The sequence below is a fragment of the Aulonocara sp. 'chitande type north' Nkhata Bay genome, linkage group LG7 (genome assembly GCF_057382095.1).
Source record: "Aulonocara sp. 'chitande type north' Nkhata Bay isolate Kocher_YH1m ecotype deep benthic linkage group LG7, A_spYH_male_GT1.1, whole genome shotgun sequence".
Taxonomy (NCBI): Eukaryota; Metazoa; Chordata; class Actinopteri; order Cichliformes; family Cichlidae; genus Aulonocara; species Aulonocara sp. 'chitande type north' Nkhata Bay.
Genome location: NC_141350.1, coordinates 10,976,640 through 10,994,979, shown reverse-complemented (window position 1 = coordinate 10,994,979; position 18,340 = coordinate 10,976,640). Strand labels below are relative to the sequence as shown.

General features: G+C 39.6%; 2 protein-coding genes across 5 annotated transcripts in view; one reads left to right on the top strand and one right to left on the bottom strand.

Annotated features, from left to right (window-relative positions):
* Window positions 1–10,966, bottom strand: part of ddx11 (DEAD/H (Asp-Glu-Ala-Asp/His) box helicase 11) — a 17,026-nt gene extending 6,060 nt beyond the window's left edge. Inside the window, exons 1-23 of one of the 4 annotated variants that reach the window (XM_086298543.1) lie at window positions 10,878–10,966; window positions 10,140–10,282; window positions 9,835–10,050; window positions 9,661–9,747; window positions 9,420–9,556; window positions 8,779–8,836; window positions 8,534–8,641; window positions 7,349–7,436; window positions 7,036–7,238; window positions 6,851–6,925; window positions 6,577–6,654; window positions 6,442–6,488; window positions 6,278–6,357; window positions 6,135–6,176; window positions 4,901–4,968; window positions 4,775–4,813; window positions 4,542–4,677; window positions 2,818–2,952; window positions 2,616–2,728; window positions 2,458–2,530; window positions 947–1,050; window positions 702–851; window positions 519–587 (exon numbers count right to left, since the gene is read on the bottom strand). In XM_086298543.1, coding sequence (XP_086154669.1) covers window positions 519–587; window positions 702–851; window positions 947–1,050; window positions 2,458–2,530; window positions 2,616–2,728; window positions 2,818–2,952; window positions 4,542–4,677; window positions 4,775–4,813; window positions 4,901–4,968; window positions 6,135–6,176; window positions 6,278–6,357; window positions 6,442–6,488; window positions 6,577–6,654; window positions 6,851–6,925; window positions 7,036–7,238; window positions 7,349–7,436; window positions 8,534–8,641; window positions 8,779–8,836; window positions 9,420–9,556; window positions 9,661–9,747; window positions 9,835–10,050; window positions 10,140–10,268 — 2,235 coding nt within the window. In that variant the 5' untranslated portion in view covers window positions 10,269–10,282; window positions 10,878–10,966. The other 3 variants (XM_086298542.1, XM_086298544.1, XM_086298545.1) reach the window with 3 other exon arrangements.
* fkbp4 (FKBP prolyl isomerase 4) lies at window positions 10,889–18,340 on the top strand. Its single transcript, XM_086298547.1, has 11 exons — window positions 10,889–11,418; window positions 11,933–12,077; window positions 12,435–12,577; window positions 13,274–13,394; window positions 14,543–14,699; window positions 15,141–15,231; window positions 15,326–15,409; window positions 15,498–15,683; window positions 15,813–15,956; window positions 16,364–16,459; window positions 16,566–18,340. The coding sequence occupies exons 1-11, from the start codon at window positions 11,320–11,322 to the stop codon at window positions 16,665–16,667; spliced, it is 1,368 nt and encodes a 455-aa protein (XP_086154673.1). The 5' UTR covers window positions 10,889–11,319; the 3' UTR covers window positions 16,668–18,340.

Sequence of the window (18,340 nt, the reverse complement as noted above, 5' to 3'; positions counted from 1 at the left end):
GCTGTTCTGCTGGAGTTTCCACTCCAGCTTCCTCCTGTAATTGTCCTTAGCCTCTCTGATCTTGTCCTTTAGTAACACCTGGACCTTCCTCACCTCCTCTTTGTTGCCCCCTCTGAAAGCCCTCTTCTTGTTGTTGAGGAGGGCTTTGATGTCCTTAGTCACCCACGGCTTGTTATTTGGGTAACAATGAACAGTCTGAGCTGGAACAATGGAGTCGGTGCAGAAAGTTATGTAGCCTGTGATACACTCAGTAAGCCCATTGATGTCCTCGGCGTGAGGCTCACAGAGTGTTTCCCAGTCGGTCACCTCGAAACAGCCCTGTAGTTCCGCTATTGCCTCCTCTGACCACCTCCTAACAGTCCTGGTGGTCACAGGTTCCCTCCTCACAATTGGCACATAGCGGGGGGTGAGGTGAATCAGGTTATGATCTGACCTACCAAGTGGGGGGAGGGAGGAGGAGCTGTATGCATCCTTGACGTTAGCATATGAGATCGGTTGTGTCAAGAGTGCAGTTTTACCTGGATACAACGGGAAAACTCATTCAGCACCTGCTCTACCTGGTTGGCCTTCTTTGGCTCCTGAAAGATCTGAAGAGGTGTGATTAGATAATTAAGAGACTATAGGACAAGATGTCTTTTGACTCTTTTTAGTGACTTGAGTATTTACTAAGTAGTTTCCAGTAATATATAAAGCTAATGTACCTTCTTCTTATTAGCCAATCGAGTAAGTGTACCGCTGGCCTCCCAGTGAGAAATGATCCTCTTCGAGTAGTCGTAAGAAGGGAAGAAGCACACCACGCCCCCGGGAACCACGTTGCAAATGTTGGAGAGAATGCGCCCGGTCTCATCCATCTGCAAACAAACAAATGTGCATCAGTCAAATGACACCACTGTAACCAATGAATAACAACGCAAACTTCATTCAGTATTCTGCATGTGTGAGTTACCATTCGAGGCGTGTCTCTGTTTTGGAAAGTGAACTCGAGCTCCTGACCAGACGGGCCACTACACAACACGAGGGGAAGGATGTTCTCCGGAGGAATTACGTGACCTAGAGGGCAAAATTTCTGTTATTTATCATGTTAAATGCATTAATGCAAACTAATATTCTTATGTTATTTTCGTGCACTAATACACTTCAGTCAACCTATGCACAACCACTACCACTAAGGCTTGCATGTGTTGTGAATTAAGATCATGTTCAAATGTCACAAAATGAGTCACAGAGCACAAAACTTAACTTGTTATAGGTTGGGCTAAAGTTTGTGTACAGTGGATTAATTTATGGTTTAGTTCATGAGATGTCTTGTATTTCCTCCTCTGCTTTGCCTGTAAACAATCATCCATCTAAACACATCAATTTTTGGGAGTCTTCAAAAATTACAAAGGCTATTTCTGTAGATCTTACCCTAAGTCTGTAACTGAACAATAATAATGTAACAATACAATATAAGTAAATAACATAACTATCGTGATGGGATAAGCAGGATTTGTGCTTGTCCAGGTAACTTCGGAGTAAATCCTGAGTTTTCAGTATCATGAAGGCAGTTTGCCACGTACTGCGGGACATCTCCATGGTAACTTGTGCAGCAGATCTAACCAGCTCCAGAGCAGACCATGTTTGAGGTAAGAGATCAAAAATTATAATAAATAAATAAATCACTGCATGCTGATCAGCTATTTCTCTAGAAAAAGTCACTATTCCCTCAGACTTTTGTCTGAGGGAATAGTTTAGATTCAAAGAATCTAAACATTTAGTTTATTTCCTAATGGACATAAATAATGATGATGAATAATAAATATATATTCTTAGACAACTTTTTTGCTTGTCGGCTACAAACAATTTAAATTATTTCATTTTATTAAGCATTAATATGTGAGCCTAAAACAGGGCACCTATTTCTACTTAAACTTTATTAATATAATAGATCTTTTCCAGGTTGCTGAACAAAGTGCTTAATATGTAAGCAGATTCACATTCCACTTTTCCTGTTATAGACAGTGACACCACTGATTTGTCTGCAGCAGCTGTGTCCCTTTCAGACTCTATTATATGTGAAACCTCTTTGTATTTTCCACATAGTATAGTTTTATGTTCTTTTGTAAAATTAGTCTCTCTGCTGTGATTGGCTATAAGCTGACACCACCTTCTTGTAAACATGCTCGTAGGTAGATTGGGAAAGCCTGGGTTAACGTATTGTGCTGACAACCACCTTCGTGTGACATCACCTGACTTCAGGAACTTATTCCTATAACAGTCTGGGTAACCTCACTGGAAAATTAGAACTCCATCTAAATGTCTGTCATCACTTTTGTCAAGCAGTCTAATTATTCCCTTTATCAAAATTTCCCACAAACAGAAATCTTGATAATCTCGTCACTTAGCGAGAGTGCATAATAAAAACACAAAAGGGGGAGCTCCACAAAGTACTGTTGTGTTATAAAATGGGCCACTCACCACAGGAAAACTCAGTGATGCGCTCCTCTCCCACCCCAGCAGAAAACAGAAGCTCTTGTTTGAAGTCTGAAACCTACATATAACATCCTTTAGAGTGGAAAGATAAAAGATACGCAGCAAGAGCTCAGTTTATTTTTAGAGGATTTAACACAACTCACAGGCTGCATAGTTCCTCCTGCAATGATGACTGCTCTGCACTCCTCCAGCACCTGGGCAAAGTGGACTGCCGGATTCAACAGAAGGAACTTGACGCTGCTCTCCGACAAAGACCCTGTAAAACAAGCAAAGGGTGTACTTTACACTGTAATGCGTTGATGTCATAACTGTTCTTTATTTTGTGCTGTGTGTTTAAAACGGCACCTTGTTTGTGCACCACCACTCTGCCGTCAGTGTTGCTGTTAGTGAGAGCCATGAAGAAACCCTCCACTTGCATCATTGGAGATGCAGACAGGACTTTTTCCGTCTCTACGGACTCCTGCTGGTCAGCTGCAGGAACTGCACACAAAACAAGAATACAAAATAAATTTCTAAGAATGCTGAAACCCCCCCCAAAAACAAACAAAAAGAAAAACAATAACCTAACCATAAGGTATCATCACATATTATGACTTCATCCCGCACAGTTATGACATTATTGCACTGACAAAATCTGTCCACAGACAGAGAGACATGCCTGCCAAGCTACTCAAAGGCCTCTTTGTGGCAGTTTTTGCTCCCTTATAACATATACTCAGAGTCATAAGGTTAAAAACAATACCAGTCGGGTATATTGGCTGGTAAAACTCACTAAAAGCAGAGAAATACTGTTCAGCCTGATGTTTTATGTTGGGCTGGATTCCAGTTTGTTTGCATGTTGGAATCAGAGACATATTTTTTTATTTTTCCATTTAAAAATGTCTACCCGTGCAACTCAAGTGCAGTTTTACAAATCCTTATACATTTTTAATGCACTGAATTAAAACAGTAATTATTTCCGTGCTTTAGAAACTGATTCACTGCAAAAGCTGAGTGTGCATCTGAATACTGTGAAACGTTCTGCTATCATCTACTTTAGCTCTTCTTCGTCTCAAGTGAGTCTGACCACCTTAAAGTAATCAGGTGACTTTATAAATGAGGAGGCCCCGGGGCAGACCCAGGACACGCTGGAGAGATTATATCTCTCGGCTGGCCTGGGAACGCCTTGGTGTTCCCCCGGACAAGGTGGCTGGGGAGAGGGAGGTCTGGGCCTCTCTGCTTGGGCTGCTGCCCCCAGTAAGCGGAAGAAGATGGATAGATGGACTTTATAAATGAGCCATAAACATTATAATTAAGAAACCACAACAAAATTCTGATTGTGATATACTCGATTCATTTCAGACTGGAGACAAATCCAGAGTGTGCGCCGCCTTTCTCCGCCAGCAGTTTGTTTTAGAAATTGATTCTCGTACTGAACTGTTGAAATAATTTGTAAAACTTAGTATAGAATACCTAAAAAGAGCTTTTACACAATCTGCCTTTCATTTAACAGCATCAAGGAATTGAACAAGTTCCTCAAAAGTCTGAAGATGTGATGATAAAAATTAGTGTTAAACAATCAGAATAATTATTTCTATAAAACTCTAATCTTTATATGATATTGGGATGGGTAGTATAACCCCTGAAGCAGGGACTATTTGTGTCTTTGTGATTTATATCTATGCTTGAATATATCATCCATTGTGTATCTACTACATTGAATATTATTACATGAATTTTTTTTTTATTTCACAGTTCTGTTCTCCTGCTGAGGGGCTACAAATGGAAATTAGGTAGTAGCTAAATATGGTAAAAATCATGTGAGATTAATTGCATTTGCTTGTATTGTCTCTTTTTACACTTTTCTGACACAACATCGTGCAAAAAGCCAAGTGTAAAAAACTTTCAGAACATCTTAGATCTTCAAAAGTACTTTTGTGACTGATTAAAAAAAAAAAAACTATGTACAGTGAGGCATTCTTTCAGTATATACACTATGCCTCCAATAATGATGCAATTCTCAGAAATATTATTTTGTCCTGAAAATTATTTAAATATTATTTTTGTGGGTAACAAAATACACAGCCGACCTGTTCCAGGGTTCTGGTTGCTCTGTAGGGTCTGAAGGTAGCGGTTTAAGCCTTCTGTGCGCCGGTTCTCCTTGTTGTTGCAGTGTGTGTGCAGAGTCACACCTGAGCCTGCGTACTTCTCCACAAAACCCCCCAGCTGCAGAGAGAAAACCAGGGTGGTAAAAATGTAATTTTACATAAGTGAACTCTCAGACGTTTACCGTCTTTGTATGTATGAGATAAATCACACTTACCTTCCTGCTGATCATGCTCTTCTCAAAGTATCTTTGTAACTACAGCAAGAATGACAATGAGAGCTTGTAGTTTCGATGAGGTGTGCAATTAAAATGATTGTGATTCCTAATAGAATTACCAACTACCTTAAACAAATTTATATTGTCAATCTGAGCCTTGAAGAGAAAGTTATTGATGGTGAGCATCTCTGTTCCTAGAAGAACAAAAAAAACAGATTTGTGCCTTGATATGTATGACTGCGTGTTTACAGTTTGTGGTCAGAAGTTTACACTCATCATATGTAAATGTCATGGTAATTTAGGGCTTTTAATAATTTATTAGAAGTCATTCACTCGTTTGAGGATGGAATGATTATACAGCATACATCTTTGGGTGCACAAGTTTGAATTTATTTGGGATATATATCTCACACCAGGCAAGACCCCAGGTGCAGGGTGTAAGACGCTAACAAGCAGGGCATACATGGAACGCCATAACCAAGTGGGTGGCATAGTGTACAGAAACACCTGTGCCGAATACGGCCTGGAAGTCCCGAGGTAGGGTGGTAGAGAACGACCGAGCTAAGATCCTGTGGGACTTCCAAATGCAGACGGACAAAATGGTGGTGACTAACAACCGGACATAGTGGTGATAGACAAACAGAAGAAGATATCCGTAGTGATAGATGTAGCGGCTCCCAATGACAGCAACATCAGAAAGAAGGATCATGAGAAGCTTAAGAAATACCAAGGGCTCAGAGAAGAGCTGGAGAAAATGTGGAAGGTGATGGTAACAGTGGTCCAGAAGAGCGCAGTTCTAGGAACAGCTAAGATACTGTGCAAGACCTTCGGTTAAATGTTCCTTAGCAAGTTGCATCTTCACCAGTTGATTTGGTAGCAATCAACAAGCTTCTGGTATAACTCTGGTTGAATATTTGACGACTCTTGGCAGAATTGGTACAGTTCATTTAAAATGGTTGGTTTCCTGTTAATATACAGACACAGACCTGCTGGCAGTAAATCAATGATAATCAGTAACAAGAGGTTTATGGACTTTAGCTTTGTTAAATTAAAAGAAACCGTAGAACCTTCACCACTACTTATTAAAAGTTTTAAGTGATTATACAGTATGTACACATTTGAGTATGCATGTATAATTTTTGGCCCTGTGTTCCTTAGAGAAATTCCAAAATAAATTCAAACTTGCACAACTAATTCATTTTTTAAAGACACTAAAGATGCATGCTATACAATCACTCCATCTTGGAAAAAGGAAAGCTCAAAGAAATCATTAAAAGCCTCACATTACCTTGATATTCATGACCATGATGAGTGCATGCAAACTTTAGACCATAACTTTATGTGTTTATCATTGACTGACCTGGTTGTGTAGTCTGGCTCTGTGGACTCTGCCCCACCTTACCTGGAAGAACAAATAGGAACAAATATCAAAATGAGGTGCATTGCAAAATTTGATTTTACTGTCCAGCTATTACCCTCGCTAAGCTTGTTGCAGACACTCACCTCCCAGCACCCGAACAAGTCCCTCAATCACAAACAGGATCTGCTTAATGTACATCAGGTTCTTTGCCTTCAATCTGCTCCTGGCATTTAAGAAACAAAAATATCAATACAAAGAAGGAGAGACTGCGATCAATTTCCGAATAAGCGAATTTTCTGAGACTCACTTATAGCGGTCAGCATACTGACTGAGCTGGGAGTGAGCACAACAAAGCTGCAGAAAATTGAAACATTAGAACATCACAAGGAAGAATCGTCTCAGAAATCTGTATTTTGTGCATGTTATAGAATAATGTATTCACCTGTGCTCCACTGAGCTCTGCACTGTGTATACAGGAGAGAGTGTCACTAAGGTTATGAGCTTCATCTATGATCAACACCTGTAAAAGATACCCCAACAACTTTTTTTAAATATCCCTTTATCACTCAGTCATTTGGTCATATTTGTATCGTTATTTTCAGATATTACAATTGAAAAGAGAAAAAATATATTTCTTAATACTGCCAAGATATTTTAAACACTTATTTTTCTATATTTTTAAGAGAGGAAGAAGAATACCAGACATATAATTGTACCTGTCCCTTTAGCTGGACACCTGCTGCTCGTCTTGTAGCTTCATGAAGCACCATTTGATAAGGTAACACAACCAGCTACACCAACATAAACAAACCACAAAGACATTAAATGAAAACCAGATCTTGTGGGAGAAATACAGTAACCAAGTAGCTCTTGTTGACAAATCGACTGGCGACTCAGTTACCTGTGCAGGGGGAATAGCGAGACGTGTAGAGTAATAAGGACACGAGTGTGTTTCTCTGCCCAGCTTCAAAAGCTGCTCTATGTCATGAACAGCCCCCAGAACTACATCTCGCATCTGCTGCAGTGCTGAAGCCTTATAATAGGGACACACGCTCTTTGCTGGGCCTCGCTTACGTTTTACACCCTCTTCGTGATGATGCTTCTCTACAAAATGGAAGGAGAGATGAAAGAGGCTTTCTCGAGAAAAATCAATAAAGCCTGAGGTTAAAATAATTTCTGGAAGAAGAGCAATTCTTCCACAAAATGCCTCTCACCGTGCTTGTTTTTCTGCATCTCCATGCAGCGGTCATTTATGCGCTGGATGCTGCCCAGCTGCAGCACTTCTTCATTGATGCACAGATTCTGCAGAATTTTATAACAGGACAATGTCAGATGTCAGTGTCAAGAGTCACAGTTTTATTGATTGAATAAATGTAATAGTTTGTGTGCAATCCCAAGTAAAGTCTCAAGTACAGCGTCTTTGAATACTGTGTATTTCATAAAGGAAATACCCTCCTTCTACATAGACACAAACTAGATTGTTCAATGTGCTATAGAAGAGAACATAACACCATTTATCTTGCATTTGTTTCTCCATTTTTTCTATCATGTAGAGGATTTAACAGGCCAATCTTCCCAGCGCTGGCTGTTGTTAGGTGCTACTTGATAGTTCTGTCAGAATCTAAAAGGACTCTTTCAGAATTAGACTGTTTCATAACTGTTCCCCATCATATCCTGTTCTGCAAATGTCTTCTTGGCTTTATTATCCTCTGAAAATCAAGATCAGGTTTTTTCCTACATTTGAAAAAGCCTCTAACGGGCTGATTACACACATAAGAGTCTGCATATGTCAAAGGCAATGAACCTTTGTTAACTTATTTGTTATTTCTGACCATTTGATAAACGAAATTTAGTTATTACACCTGTGTAATAAAACCTAGTTAACAAAGCACGTTGGTGAGATTCCTTTAGCTATGCTTAAAACCTCTTTGGGTGGGAGCAGTAAAAATTCGTCTATGAAGGAAAAACTGCCAGTAGGTAAACAAACAGAAAGACTTGGTGGCGTGCTTTATGAACAATCTGTACTTTTACTGACAAAAAATAATAATAATAGAGACAAATTATACCAGTCAGTTACTTTGAGGAATTAAAGGAAATCTCTCAAGTACTCGAGCTGACAAAAAAAGCACCATGGAGAAACAGTCAAAAGCAACTTCAAGAAAAAAGTATAATCACATCTATTGAATGAATAAGTGTACAGGATGAAGAGATCCATGCAAAAATTTACCAGCTTATGTTCATATATTGTTTGTGTTACTTTAATGAGATAAGATGTTTATGTACTCAACCAATTATGCCATTTGTGTGTTTCTGTGTGTGTGTACCAATGACTGTATAAACATTTTTTTTCTACAGTAGAAAAGATTTTTATTTTTTTCCAGTCACTGCTGGGTACATACCTGCCGTGAACCCAGTGTGACCACACTGATGTCCTTGCTAAAGGGGCTCTTTTGTACCTCGTGGACAAACTGGGCCAACTGGGAATGAGTGCGGCTGCAGTAGTAAATCTACAGATATGCATATGAACACAGTTCCACATCAGGAGAATGTCCGATGCTCATAATTATAATAATGTTCTTGTTATAAATATATTAATTCCATCCAACCCATTTAACTCTTACAGCTACAACGTGAAATTTCATACCTTAGTAACATGTTCTTCAACCAGTTCATCATCCTCATCTTTTTCAGCTCCAAAGAATCTGAGGATGCAAGCAAAGAAATCCTTTGTCAATTTCAGACTCTCATTTGGATTATTTATTAATTTTACCCATTAATTCATGTCCTCACTTAGTTTATTAATATATAACTAGAGATAAACTCAAAATAACGATAACTGATGTATGATACACAAAAAAAATAAATAAAAAAAATTGAAAATTGTACCACGTTGTATTTGAACTAGCAACCTTTAGCATACTGAGAGAGGACTGGTGCACCATTCAAAATCAATGGGACTGTATTGTCAGAGAAAAGTTTAATATTTCAGAAACAAAATTTTGAAAATCTAAATAGAAGCACGCAATGCATAACTGAGCTGCTCGTTTTGGCATATGAACACTCTGTCTATGACACATGGTGCGAGACTAGTTAGCAGGCAAAGAAGAAGAAAAATAGCCAATGACAATAACATGTACTAGGACTGCTGCTTTGCAACAGTTGCGCCAACGAACAAGCAAATCCACTCTGGAAACTAACAAAGACTAAACTGAACTGTAACCAAAAACTCAAGATGAATTCAAACTAATTAGAAAATATGAAACTATAACAATCAGTCTTCCTCACCTGCTCTTAATCTTTGATTCATCATCGCTCTCATATTCTGCAATGATCAGCTCCTCGTCTTCTTGATCTCCTGTTGCCTCGACCTGCTCCTCCTTACTGAGCTGAAGCAGCTTGAATGCCTCATCCTCTTCATAGCTCTATGAACAGACAAAACCATTTCATTCACTTGTATTAAATGACTTGGAATAATTTTAATATCCAAGTAAAGTTCCATTAAATGCTCATGTGCATGATGGCTCACCTTTCGCTTAACCGCATACTTTAGCTGGACATTGTTTCGGATCATTTCTAACCGTTCTTCTCTCTTCTTCCTCTTCAATTCTTCCTCCTGACACCAAACCAATCAACAATAAGCAAATGTTGAGCAAGTTAAAATTCAGACTTCACATACACTTCACATCCAAGTTTTCCTCACCTTCAACTTTGACACTAAATCACGTTCTGCTTTTTTTTGTACAAAGTCAGTGATCCAGTCCAGCTCTGCTGAGGAACTGACTGCAGAGGACTGAGCAGCATTAGTGGAAAGAGCTGCTTCTCCTTCCTGCAACAGAGCAGCTGCCTCCTGCCTCTTTCTCTCCTCATAATCTGTGAGCCAGCTCAGTGCTCCACATATCAGACTCAGTGACTTGCCCTAGATTGACATAAATAGACAAAAACACTTATTAATGAAGTCCAACAGCTTCTGCACAGATATGCTTTTCCCCATGCATTAGTACACACCGTTCCAGTGGGACTTTCAAAGATGCCAACTTTGCCTTTGTCAAGTGCGCTGTACAGGGCTTGCATGAACTCCTCCTGGATGTTATAGGGCTGGTAGGGAAATGGAAACTGTGCCCTACTATTTTCCATGCTCCTAAACCTTCCTGGAAGGAAACACAAACGCAAAGGTTAGTTTCAACTTTTCATTTCTGATATGGACCTTTGACTTGCCTCTACAAACAACCGATTATAGCACCTTTTCAATCGACGACAAATTCCTTTTTCGGCAGGGCTCATTTTACTACAATAACTAAATCTTCATTAACTAAAGACCTTACCTGTTCACCAATACGTTGCGTCAAGCAGCTAACATTTAATACCGACAGCTTTTCAGCTATCTTTAAAGTGAAGCGTTCTGCTAGCTAGCAATCTTTCTCCTTACAATCGTATCTTTTATCGAACGTCAATCAAAATCTGAGAAAATAGGACTGCCGTTTCTTACCGTGTATATCATGTAAAATAATGTCTGTTTTTAGTTGTCAATTCCCGGCTATTCAACAACCGCGCCAAAAAACAGAAGTGGTCACAGAGTCTGGCCAATAGGAAACGAGCTACGAGAAGGAGTGCATGTTTTAATGTACAGTAACGTTTGTCCGGACGGGGTTGTGTGTATTTATCCACGATTTTGTCATTTACTGTAACACTGTTTGATGACAGAGAATGTCAGATAGCCTTGATATTAGCAATTTGAGTACTGACCTAAAACATTCGTAAAATAAGCATGAGTATTGCTCGTTGGATTTGCTGCCGCCTTCCAGGTAGATCCTTTAAACTATATTTAACGTCACCTACGCTGGTCCCTCCCCCCCGGTACCTCCTAGACTGTCTGGAAAGTTCTCTGCCCTTCTTTAAGCGTCTGTGAGATGCCAGATTGCAGGATAACGTGGACTGAAGGCAACATTGCGTAAACCTCGTATTATAAGCCGATAGCAGCGTGACTGGTGAACTATAGCAAAGGACCTCTGTTGCTAGTTGGTAGTTGTGCTGTATTCTCGAGGAAGTTAAGCCAGCTAGTAAACGTTGATCAGGTTGTTGCTTGCAGCACTTGATCTGAGGAGTAGTAGGGGCTTTAGCCACCGTCACTATTAGCCAGTGTTAGTTTGGATTGTTGTGCAAGGCAGAGAAGGGACAGATCAGCTTCATGACGATGACTGCAGAGGAACAAACAAGTGAAGTACAACATACAATCCCCCTGGAAGGAGAGGACATCACACCAAAGAAAGATGGGGGTGTTTTAAAGGTAAAAAATGGTGCTTGATTTGGTACTCAGCACCTAGCTAGCTGAGTGGTTAGCTGACAGCTTGTTTACTGTTCGGCTAGGTTAACGTTAGCTATCGATAGCTATGCTGTCGCATACACTGATTTTTTAAAAAAAAATTCAACGAAAGCTAACTTTAATGCTAGGAACACCTTATAATGGTATGCAGCGTCACAGTTATGAGAACTAACTCAGTACCAGAATGTCAGAAACAAGACTAGCTGTCAATGAAACGGTCTGCATTTCTAGAAGGATCTGGAGCCTTGAAGAAACAACTGTCATTTTATTGATGGACACATTCTATATTTCATCCCACAATTAAACACATACTGAGGGCTTTAAATATATAGGCCTTCATTCATAATAAACAAGTTTGCAATTTAGTCGTTCACTAAGCGAAGTGCGTGGTGCGCGTGCAAGGCAGCGATCACAAGCATGTTCAAGAAATTGCTTTCTGATGTTCTTTGATAAATTCTCGTCTTACCTTTTTCTCCAGGTGATCAAAAGGGAAGGTACAAGCACAGAACTGCCTATGTCCGGCGACAAAGTGTTTGTACATTATGTGGGCACACTTCTGGACGGGACTCATTTTGACTCCAGTAGAGACAGAGGAGAGAAGTTTTCCTTTGAGTTGGGCAAAGGTTAGTTTCATATTTGTTATAGCTGCACAACCAGTGCAGGATTTTCTCTACGTTTTAAAAAATGACCTTTTAATAAAGGAAATGAACCAGAATGCATTTAAGGTAACACATAACCACATGACCCCACATAACCACAAAGGGGGTTGCTGCCCCTTGAGACAAGGGTGTGCCAGTGTTCGGCAGCCTCGCCTCTGTCAGTGCGCCCCAGGGTGGCTGTGGCTACAATGTAGCTTGCCATCACCAGTGTGTGAATGGGTGGATGACTGGATGTGTAAAGCGCTTTGGGGTCGTTAGGGACTAGTAAAGTGCTATATAAATACAGGCCATTTACCATGTAATCTACCTTTCCCCCCATAGGACAAGTAATAAAGGCTTGGGACATCGGTGTAGCCACAATGAAAATTGGAGAGTTGTGCCAGCTCATCTGTAAGCCAGAGTATGCCTATGGCTCTGCAGGCAGCCCACCCAAGATACCACCCAGTGCCACTCTTGTTTTTGAGGTAAGGATGCCAGTTTTCATTGTCCATTAAGTACTTTTAACTGTGTAGTTTGAGATACTATATATCTGGGCTCCCATGATAGGATAGAAATTGAGAAGTGGCTTCAATTCAGCAAGTACAAAATACTTTACAATCTTTTTGCTTCCAAGTTTATAAATTACCTTTACAGTTCAGGTTACACATTGCATATTTCAGTCAGTCTGTCTCAGTTATCTTTGCAGTGAATTTCAGCTGTGGATCATAAAATGCTTAAATTTAGCATTTAGGATAACTTAAATAATTTTTCTGATAATGCTTATCTCTTTAAGTGGTATCTCTGTGGCCAGACTTGCAAAAAAGCAAATCATGATAAGCAGTTTCACAATTTGAATCTCCACTGTGCTTATAGTTGTTGCTTCTGATGGTGTTAAAAATTGTTATACAGCCTTCTGTTTTTATTGTTTTGTATAAAACCAGTTGTTACCTTTTCATACATTTAGGATAACTGTTGTAACCTTTTGTTTAAAGACTACAGTAAAAGAAAAGGAAAAAATACAAACCTGAATGACTGCTCCCCCCACCCCCTGCCCCCAAAAGAACTAATCTTCTGAGGAAAAAATTGGGAACTTTGGAAATTATATTGAAAAAGTTGTTGTTTTTTGTTGTTTTTTTAATGAAAAGATATACATTTTTTGTCACATGTCTACATGCTTATAGGTGGAACTGTTTGAATTTAGAGGGGAAGACATAACGGAAGAAGAGGATGGAGGAATCATCCGACGCATTATCACTAAAGGAGAGGGATATTCTAAACCTAATGAAGGAGCAGCTGTTGAAGGTAATTCATCCAGAAATGTGTTTGATACAATTAATTTCATGTTTTATATTTCCATCCTTGGAAAGTAGAGTCCCTGGTTAAATGTGTTTAAGTAAGAGCATATTGAGGATAATAATCTTTTCAAACAGCGTTGCCTTTGGTTATGGTCTTATATGTCCCTTATTATGTTTTAACAAACCCACTGAATAATAATTCAGTAACCGATTGGTTTTGTCACCAAGAGTGGACTTGCAGACATAACGAAGAAACTACTTTCTCCTGCGCCCTTGTCACAAGGGGTCGCTAGAGCAAGTAGCTTTGCATGTTTGATTTGTGAGTTTTACACTTCTAGGCGATTTGTGACTCCAGCTGGAGTTAAACGAGCAGCATTTTACTTGCCAAGTCACTGTCTAAACCACTACAATATAGAGCTATTCAAAGGTAAACCTGCAGATATCCACTTTCAGCAATGGTCCAGGTGATGTATTGGGCTTGATTAAAACCTCGATTATACTTTCCAAGTCTGCGAGCTTGAGTGGCATTCACTTTTGTTTTGTTCCCCCCCCTTTGGACCAACTGTGTTACAATGCTGTGGTTGCAGCCATTCCACAACTCTCTATGAATGGTACTTATGGCCATTAATCAATGGTCTTTGATCAATGGTCATGACATTTTGCATATTAATGATCACTCAGTGGGCTACTTTCAATCATTGTGCAAAGGTACTGTTTATAAGCGTGGTTAAACCTGCAATCAGCTGAGACTGAAGAGCTCACATGGATGAGTGACGAAATGTTTCTCCAACTGAAACCGCTACGTCTAGATGAACAAAATCAACTTTTTGGGAGTTCGGGGAGAATTTACATTTCAGCCCACCGAATATGCACACAAGTATAACAGGAATGTCTACTCGGGTCTCCAGCTCATCAGTGTGACTGTAAATGCTCAAAGATGACTGTAAGACAGTTTTGGTTTCTTTAAGAAACTGAGTCTGTAATCATACAAGTACTATTACACGGAATTCTTAAGGTTCCTAAAAATGAGACCGAATGATGGAAAAGAACTTCACTGACACTTTAGAAATGGCTGACTTTGTAACGTGGCAGTCTGCCAAGAAATCAAGACTGAGTGGGACATGAACTAACCTGAACATTTTCTGTCTTCTTCAGTAACCGTGATAGGGACCTGTGATGACAGTGTATTTGACGAGAGGGAATTAAAGTTTGAAATTGGAGATGGTGAGAGTTTCGGTTTGCCAGCTGGAGTCGAGAAGGCTATCATGGCTATGGAACAGGGAGAGGAGGCGGTCTTCACAATTAAACCTAAGTATGTTCACATGTGCAAATTCTTACCACTAACTTCATAGTGGTGACATTTTATGTTCATATGAAGTCAGTCCAATTTTAGACTCTTGAACTGCTTTTTCTGCAGCTCTCAAGCATCTCTTTACAGAATATTTCCACAGTTTAAAAATGCTGCTGTAACAGTAAATAAACATTAATTCCTGCAAGAATTAGCTACATGAATTTTTAACTGGATAGTTGTGCAGTCTTTGGTTTTAAGCTAAGTGACAGCATGAGTAATGACTAATATAATCAACTATAACGGTTAAGCTTTGCAATGTGATTAAACAGGAAAATGGCTGCAGAATTATCTCTTTTTTTGCAGTATCCAATACCTTAACTTAAATGGTTTTTAAGTTGCACACCAGCAGTGATTTTTGTGCCCTTTACTCATGACTAATGATATGTTTGTCTGATTTGTTAGATATGGTTTCGGGAATGCAGGAAACGCAAAGTTTAACATTCCTGGTGGAGCGACATTGCAGTACAAGATTAAACTAACAGCTTTTGAGAAGGTAAGGTGGGAGTGTGTGGCAAACACAGCAGCACTTTAGATGCTCATTTACAATATTTTCATCTAAAAAGGAAAATGTGTTCTTTCTATTTTAGGCTAAGGAATCATGGGAAATGAACACCTCAGAAAAGCTGGAGCAGAGCAGCATTGTCAAAGAGAAGGGAACACAGTATTTTAAGGTTTGTTTTGTTTTTTGTTTTAAATTTAAGAAGTGATCCTGTCTTGGATTTCAAGATGTTTTGTGATGCAATGGTTTATATGCTTCAGGAGGGAAAATATAAGCATGCATCAGTGCAGTACAAAAGGATTGTGTCATGGCTGGAACATGAATCTGGTTTGTCAGAAGAGGACGATAAGAAGGCGAAAGCACTGCAGCTCGCTGCACACCTGAATTTGGCCATGTGCTTCCTTAAACTACAGGAGCCAAACAAAGCCCTGGAACACTGTGACAAGGTATCTGGTAACTGTTCTTTGTCTTAAAGCAGCACGTGTGTGTGTGTGATCAGTGGTTTGTCTTGGTTTTTGCTTAAATACTGAAAACATTTAATTATATTTATGTAATTATATTTAATTATGTTATAGTCGATGGAGTTGGATGCATCCAATGAAAAGGCGTTATTCCGAAGGGGAGAGGCACTGTTTGGAATGAACGAGTTTGAGAAGGCGAGAGATGATTTCCAAAAAGTGGTTCAGCTGTATCCTGCCAACAAAGCTGCCAAGAACCAGGTATAACACAGTGCGCCTTTGATGTGTAATTCAAGCAGCTTTCAATGTTGAAATTTAATCAATCTAAGATGATATTTAATTTTTTAAAAAATCTGTCTCTCTCTGTTATGGCAGTTACAATTCAGTTTGGTTAATGTGTCTAATTTTATTGTACTACCATCCAAAATGAGACAGGTGAATGTTTAATTTATTTTCATGGTGTAAACGAAAGTTTATACTGGATTCATTTAGTAACAAACCAGGATGGGTGAACAAATATGACTGTGCTTCTGGGATTGAAAACGCTGTTTTTTTTAAGGTCACTGGTCATAAAACAACTGTTCTGCATATCCAGTCTTTTAGTTGTTGTTGTACCCATAACATATCTGGAAATACAGCAGGGTGACGTCTGCTTTATGTTCTTCCAGGTGCTACTTTGTCAGAAACGTATAAAGGAGCAGCACGAGAAGGACAAACGCATCTATGCCAACATGTTCCAGAAATTTGCAGAGAGGGATTCAAAGGTGATGGATCTGTTTACTAAAACAGCCACAAGAGGGTGTGATAAGCACGATTTTAGGTTTGGCAAAAAGTGAAGGTGTGCTGAACTGGTTTGTGTCTCGTGAACAGAAAGAAGCAGAGAAGGGGAAGAGTGAGAGCGTGGAGAACGGAGAAGATGCGATGGAGGTTGAAAACGGAGAAAAGGAAGCTGGGGGTGAAGCAAAAGCGTAGATGAAGACGCAGCTTTTTTTATTTTTTGTCTTCTTTTTTTTTTTTCCCCCTTTCCTATTCTCTCCTGCGGTTCATCTGTACTTCAGACTTTTGTAACTCTGGCCATTTGTGTTTAAGGTGTGATTGTTTGTGTGTGAGAATGAGTATGTCATCGACAACACTGACCTTGGGCACGTCCTCGCTGGCTTTCTTCTTGTTGGGCTTTTTGCTGTGGCAGCTAGCCGACTGTGGGGTGGGGTGTCGTCAGGCACCGTGGGACGTGGATTTAAATGAATTGTATGCTACAGTCTTACCCCCCCCCCCCCCCCCAACCCCTCCCCCTCAACTCTGAACTGTGCATGTGGTTTCAAAAGAATTTGGGAAGTGTGGGGGGGAATTGCATCCAAAATGTTAAGTGCTGAATTTCAGAACCTTCACCCGTCAAGGGCTAGACCATCCCCCACCTTGCACTACCTTCTGTATGACCCACCCTATGTTTTTTGCTGTCCATCCGAGCCTCCTCATGGGCCTACTGATCAATTCCTAGAGTTGTGATGGCTGTGTGCATAGATCCACTGTGTTTTCAATGTTAGTGCCTATGTCCCAAAGTATGTATGTAGCAGCACTGTGGATAGGTGGAGTAATAAGATGTTGGTGTGAAATAGCTGTCAGACTTGGAGCTTTTCTCTCAGTTTAAAATGGAGTTCACTTTTAACCCCTAGGGTACAGGACTGTTCACCTTCTGCTTTGGAAATGATTTTTTTGTACTTTTTATTTCCTAGTGTTGTGCTTGTGATTCTGTATTGTTCTCAAAACTACAAATACAACAGTTTACTTAACTGGAATATGTGCATTTTTAAAGCAGCTACAGTAGAAACTACCTGAATTAGCTTCTCCTGGACGCCCTCGAGTATTAAGCAGTTAAGTCTTAATTTACTGTAAAAAAGTACTTGTATGAAAGTGTACATATTTGGCTTGTCAGATTCAGGTTTAGACTGCACACGAGAGGATTAAATGAACCTTTATTCATTTTAGTCAGCAGTGCCTGCAGGAAAGGGATGAAAAACCAAATGAGAGGCCCGGTTTTTTAAAAACATGGCTGTGGGTTGTATGTACAGCTCATCTTTGTTGGGGGGGAAAAGTCACTGCTTGTTCTGTCCTGACAGAAGGATTTAATAAACAAATGGATACAACTCAGCTGCGTGTGATATTTTTGACTTGTACATGCATTTCCTCCCACTTTTCGTTGGTCACGTGAGGAACTTGAGAACCTGTGATGTATCCATCGACACAAAGTGTGCAAAATAAAGAATCTGCTGACAGTGTCACACGAGGAGGGCGACTCCTCAGCTGGACTTGTGCTCTATGATGAGGAATTTGTTTATACGTTAAGCAAAATTAAATTGACCTGATTTTAAATGTTTAAAGGTTGTACGAGTTGATGATAGCCATTTAACCTGTAATAAGCTTGATTTGTAATATTTGCATTGCAAGTTAACTGAATTTGGTGTTTGCACTGTCTGTCACATAAAGTAAGCTACTGCAAAAAGATGTGATGGGGTGGGACGGTAAATGCATTTTTTTTTTTTTTAATTATTATTGTTTCATATTGTGCTTTAATGAAACATAAGGTTAACTAAGCTGTTTACTCTCCATCTTTATGGGAGGAATATTAAAATCTCTGTGCAAAAATA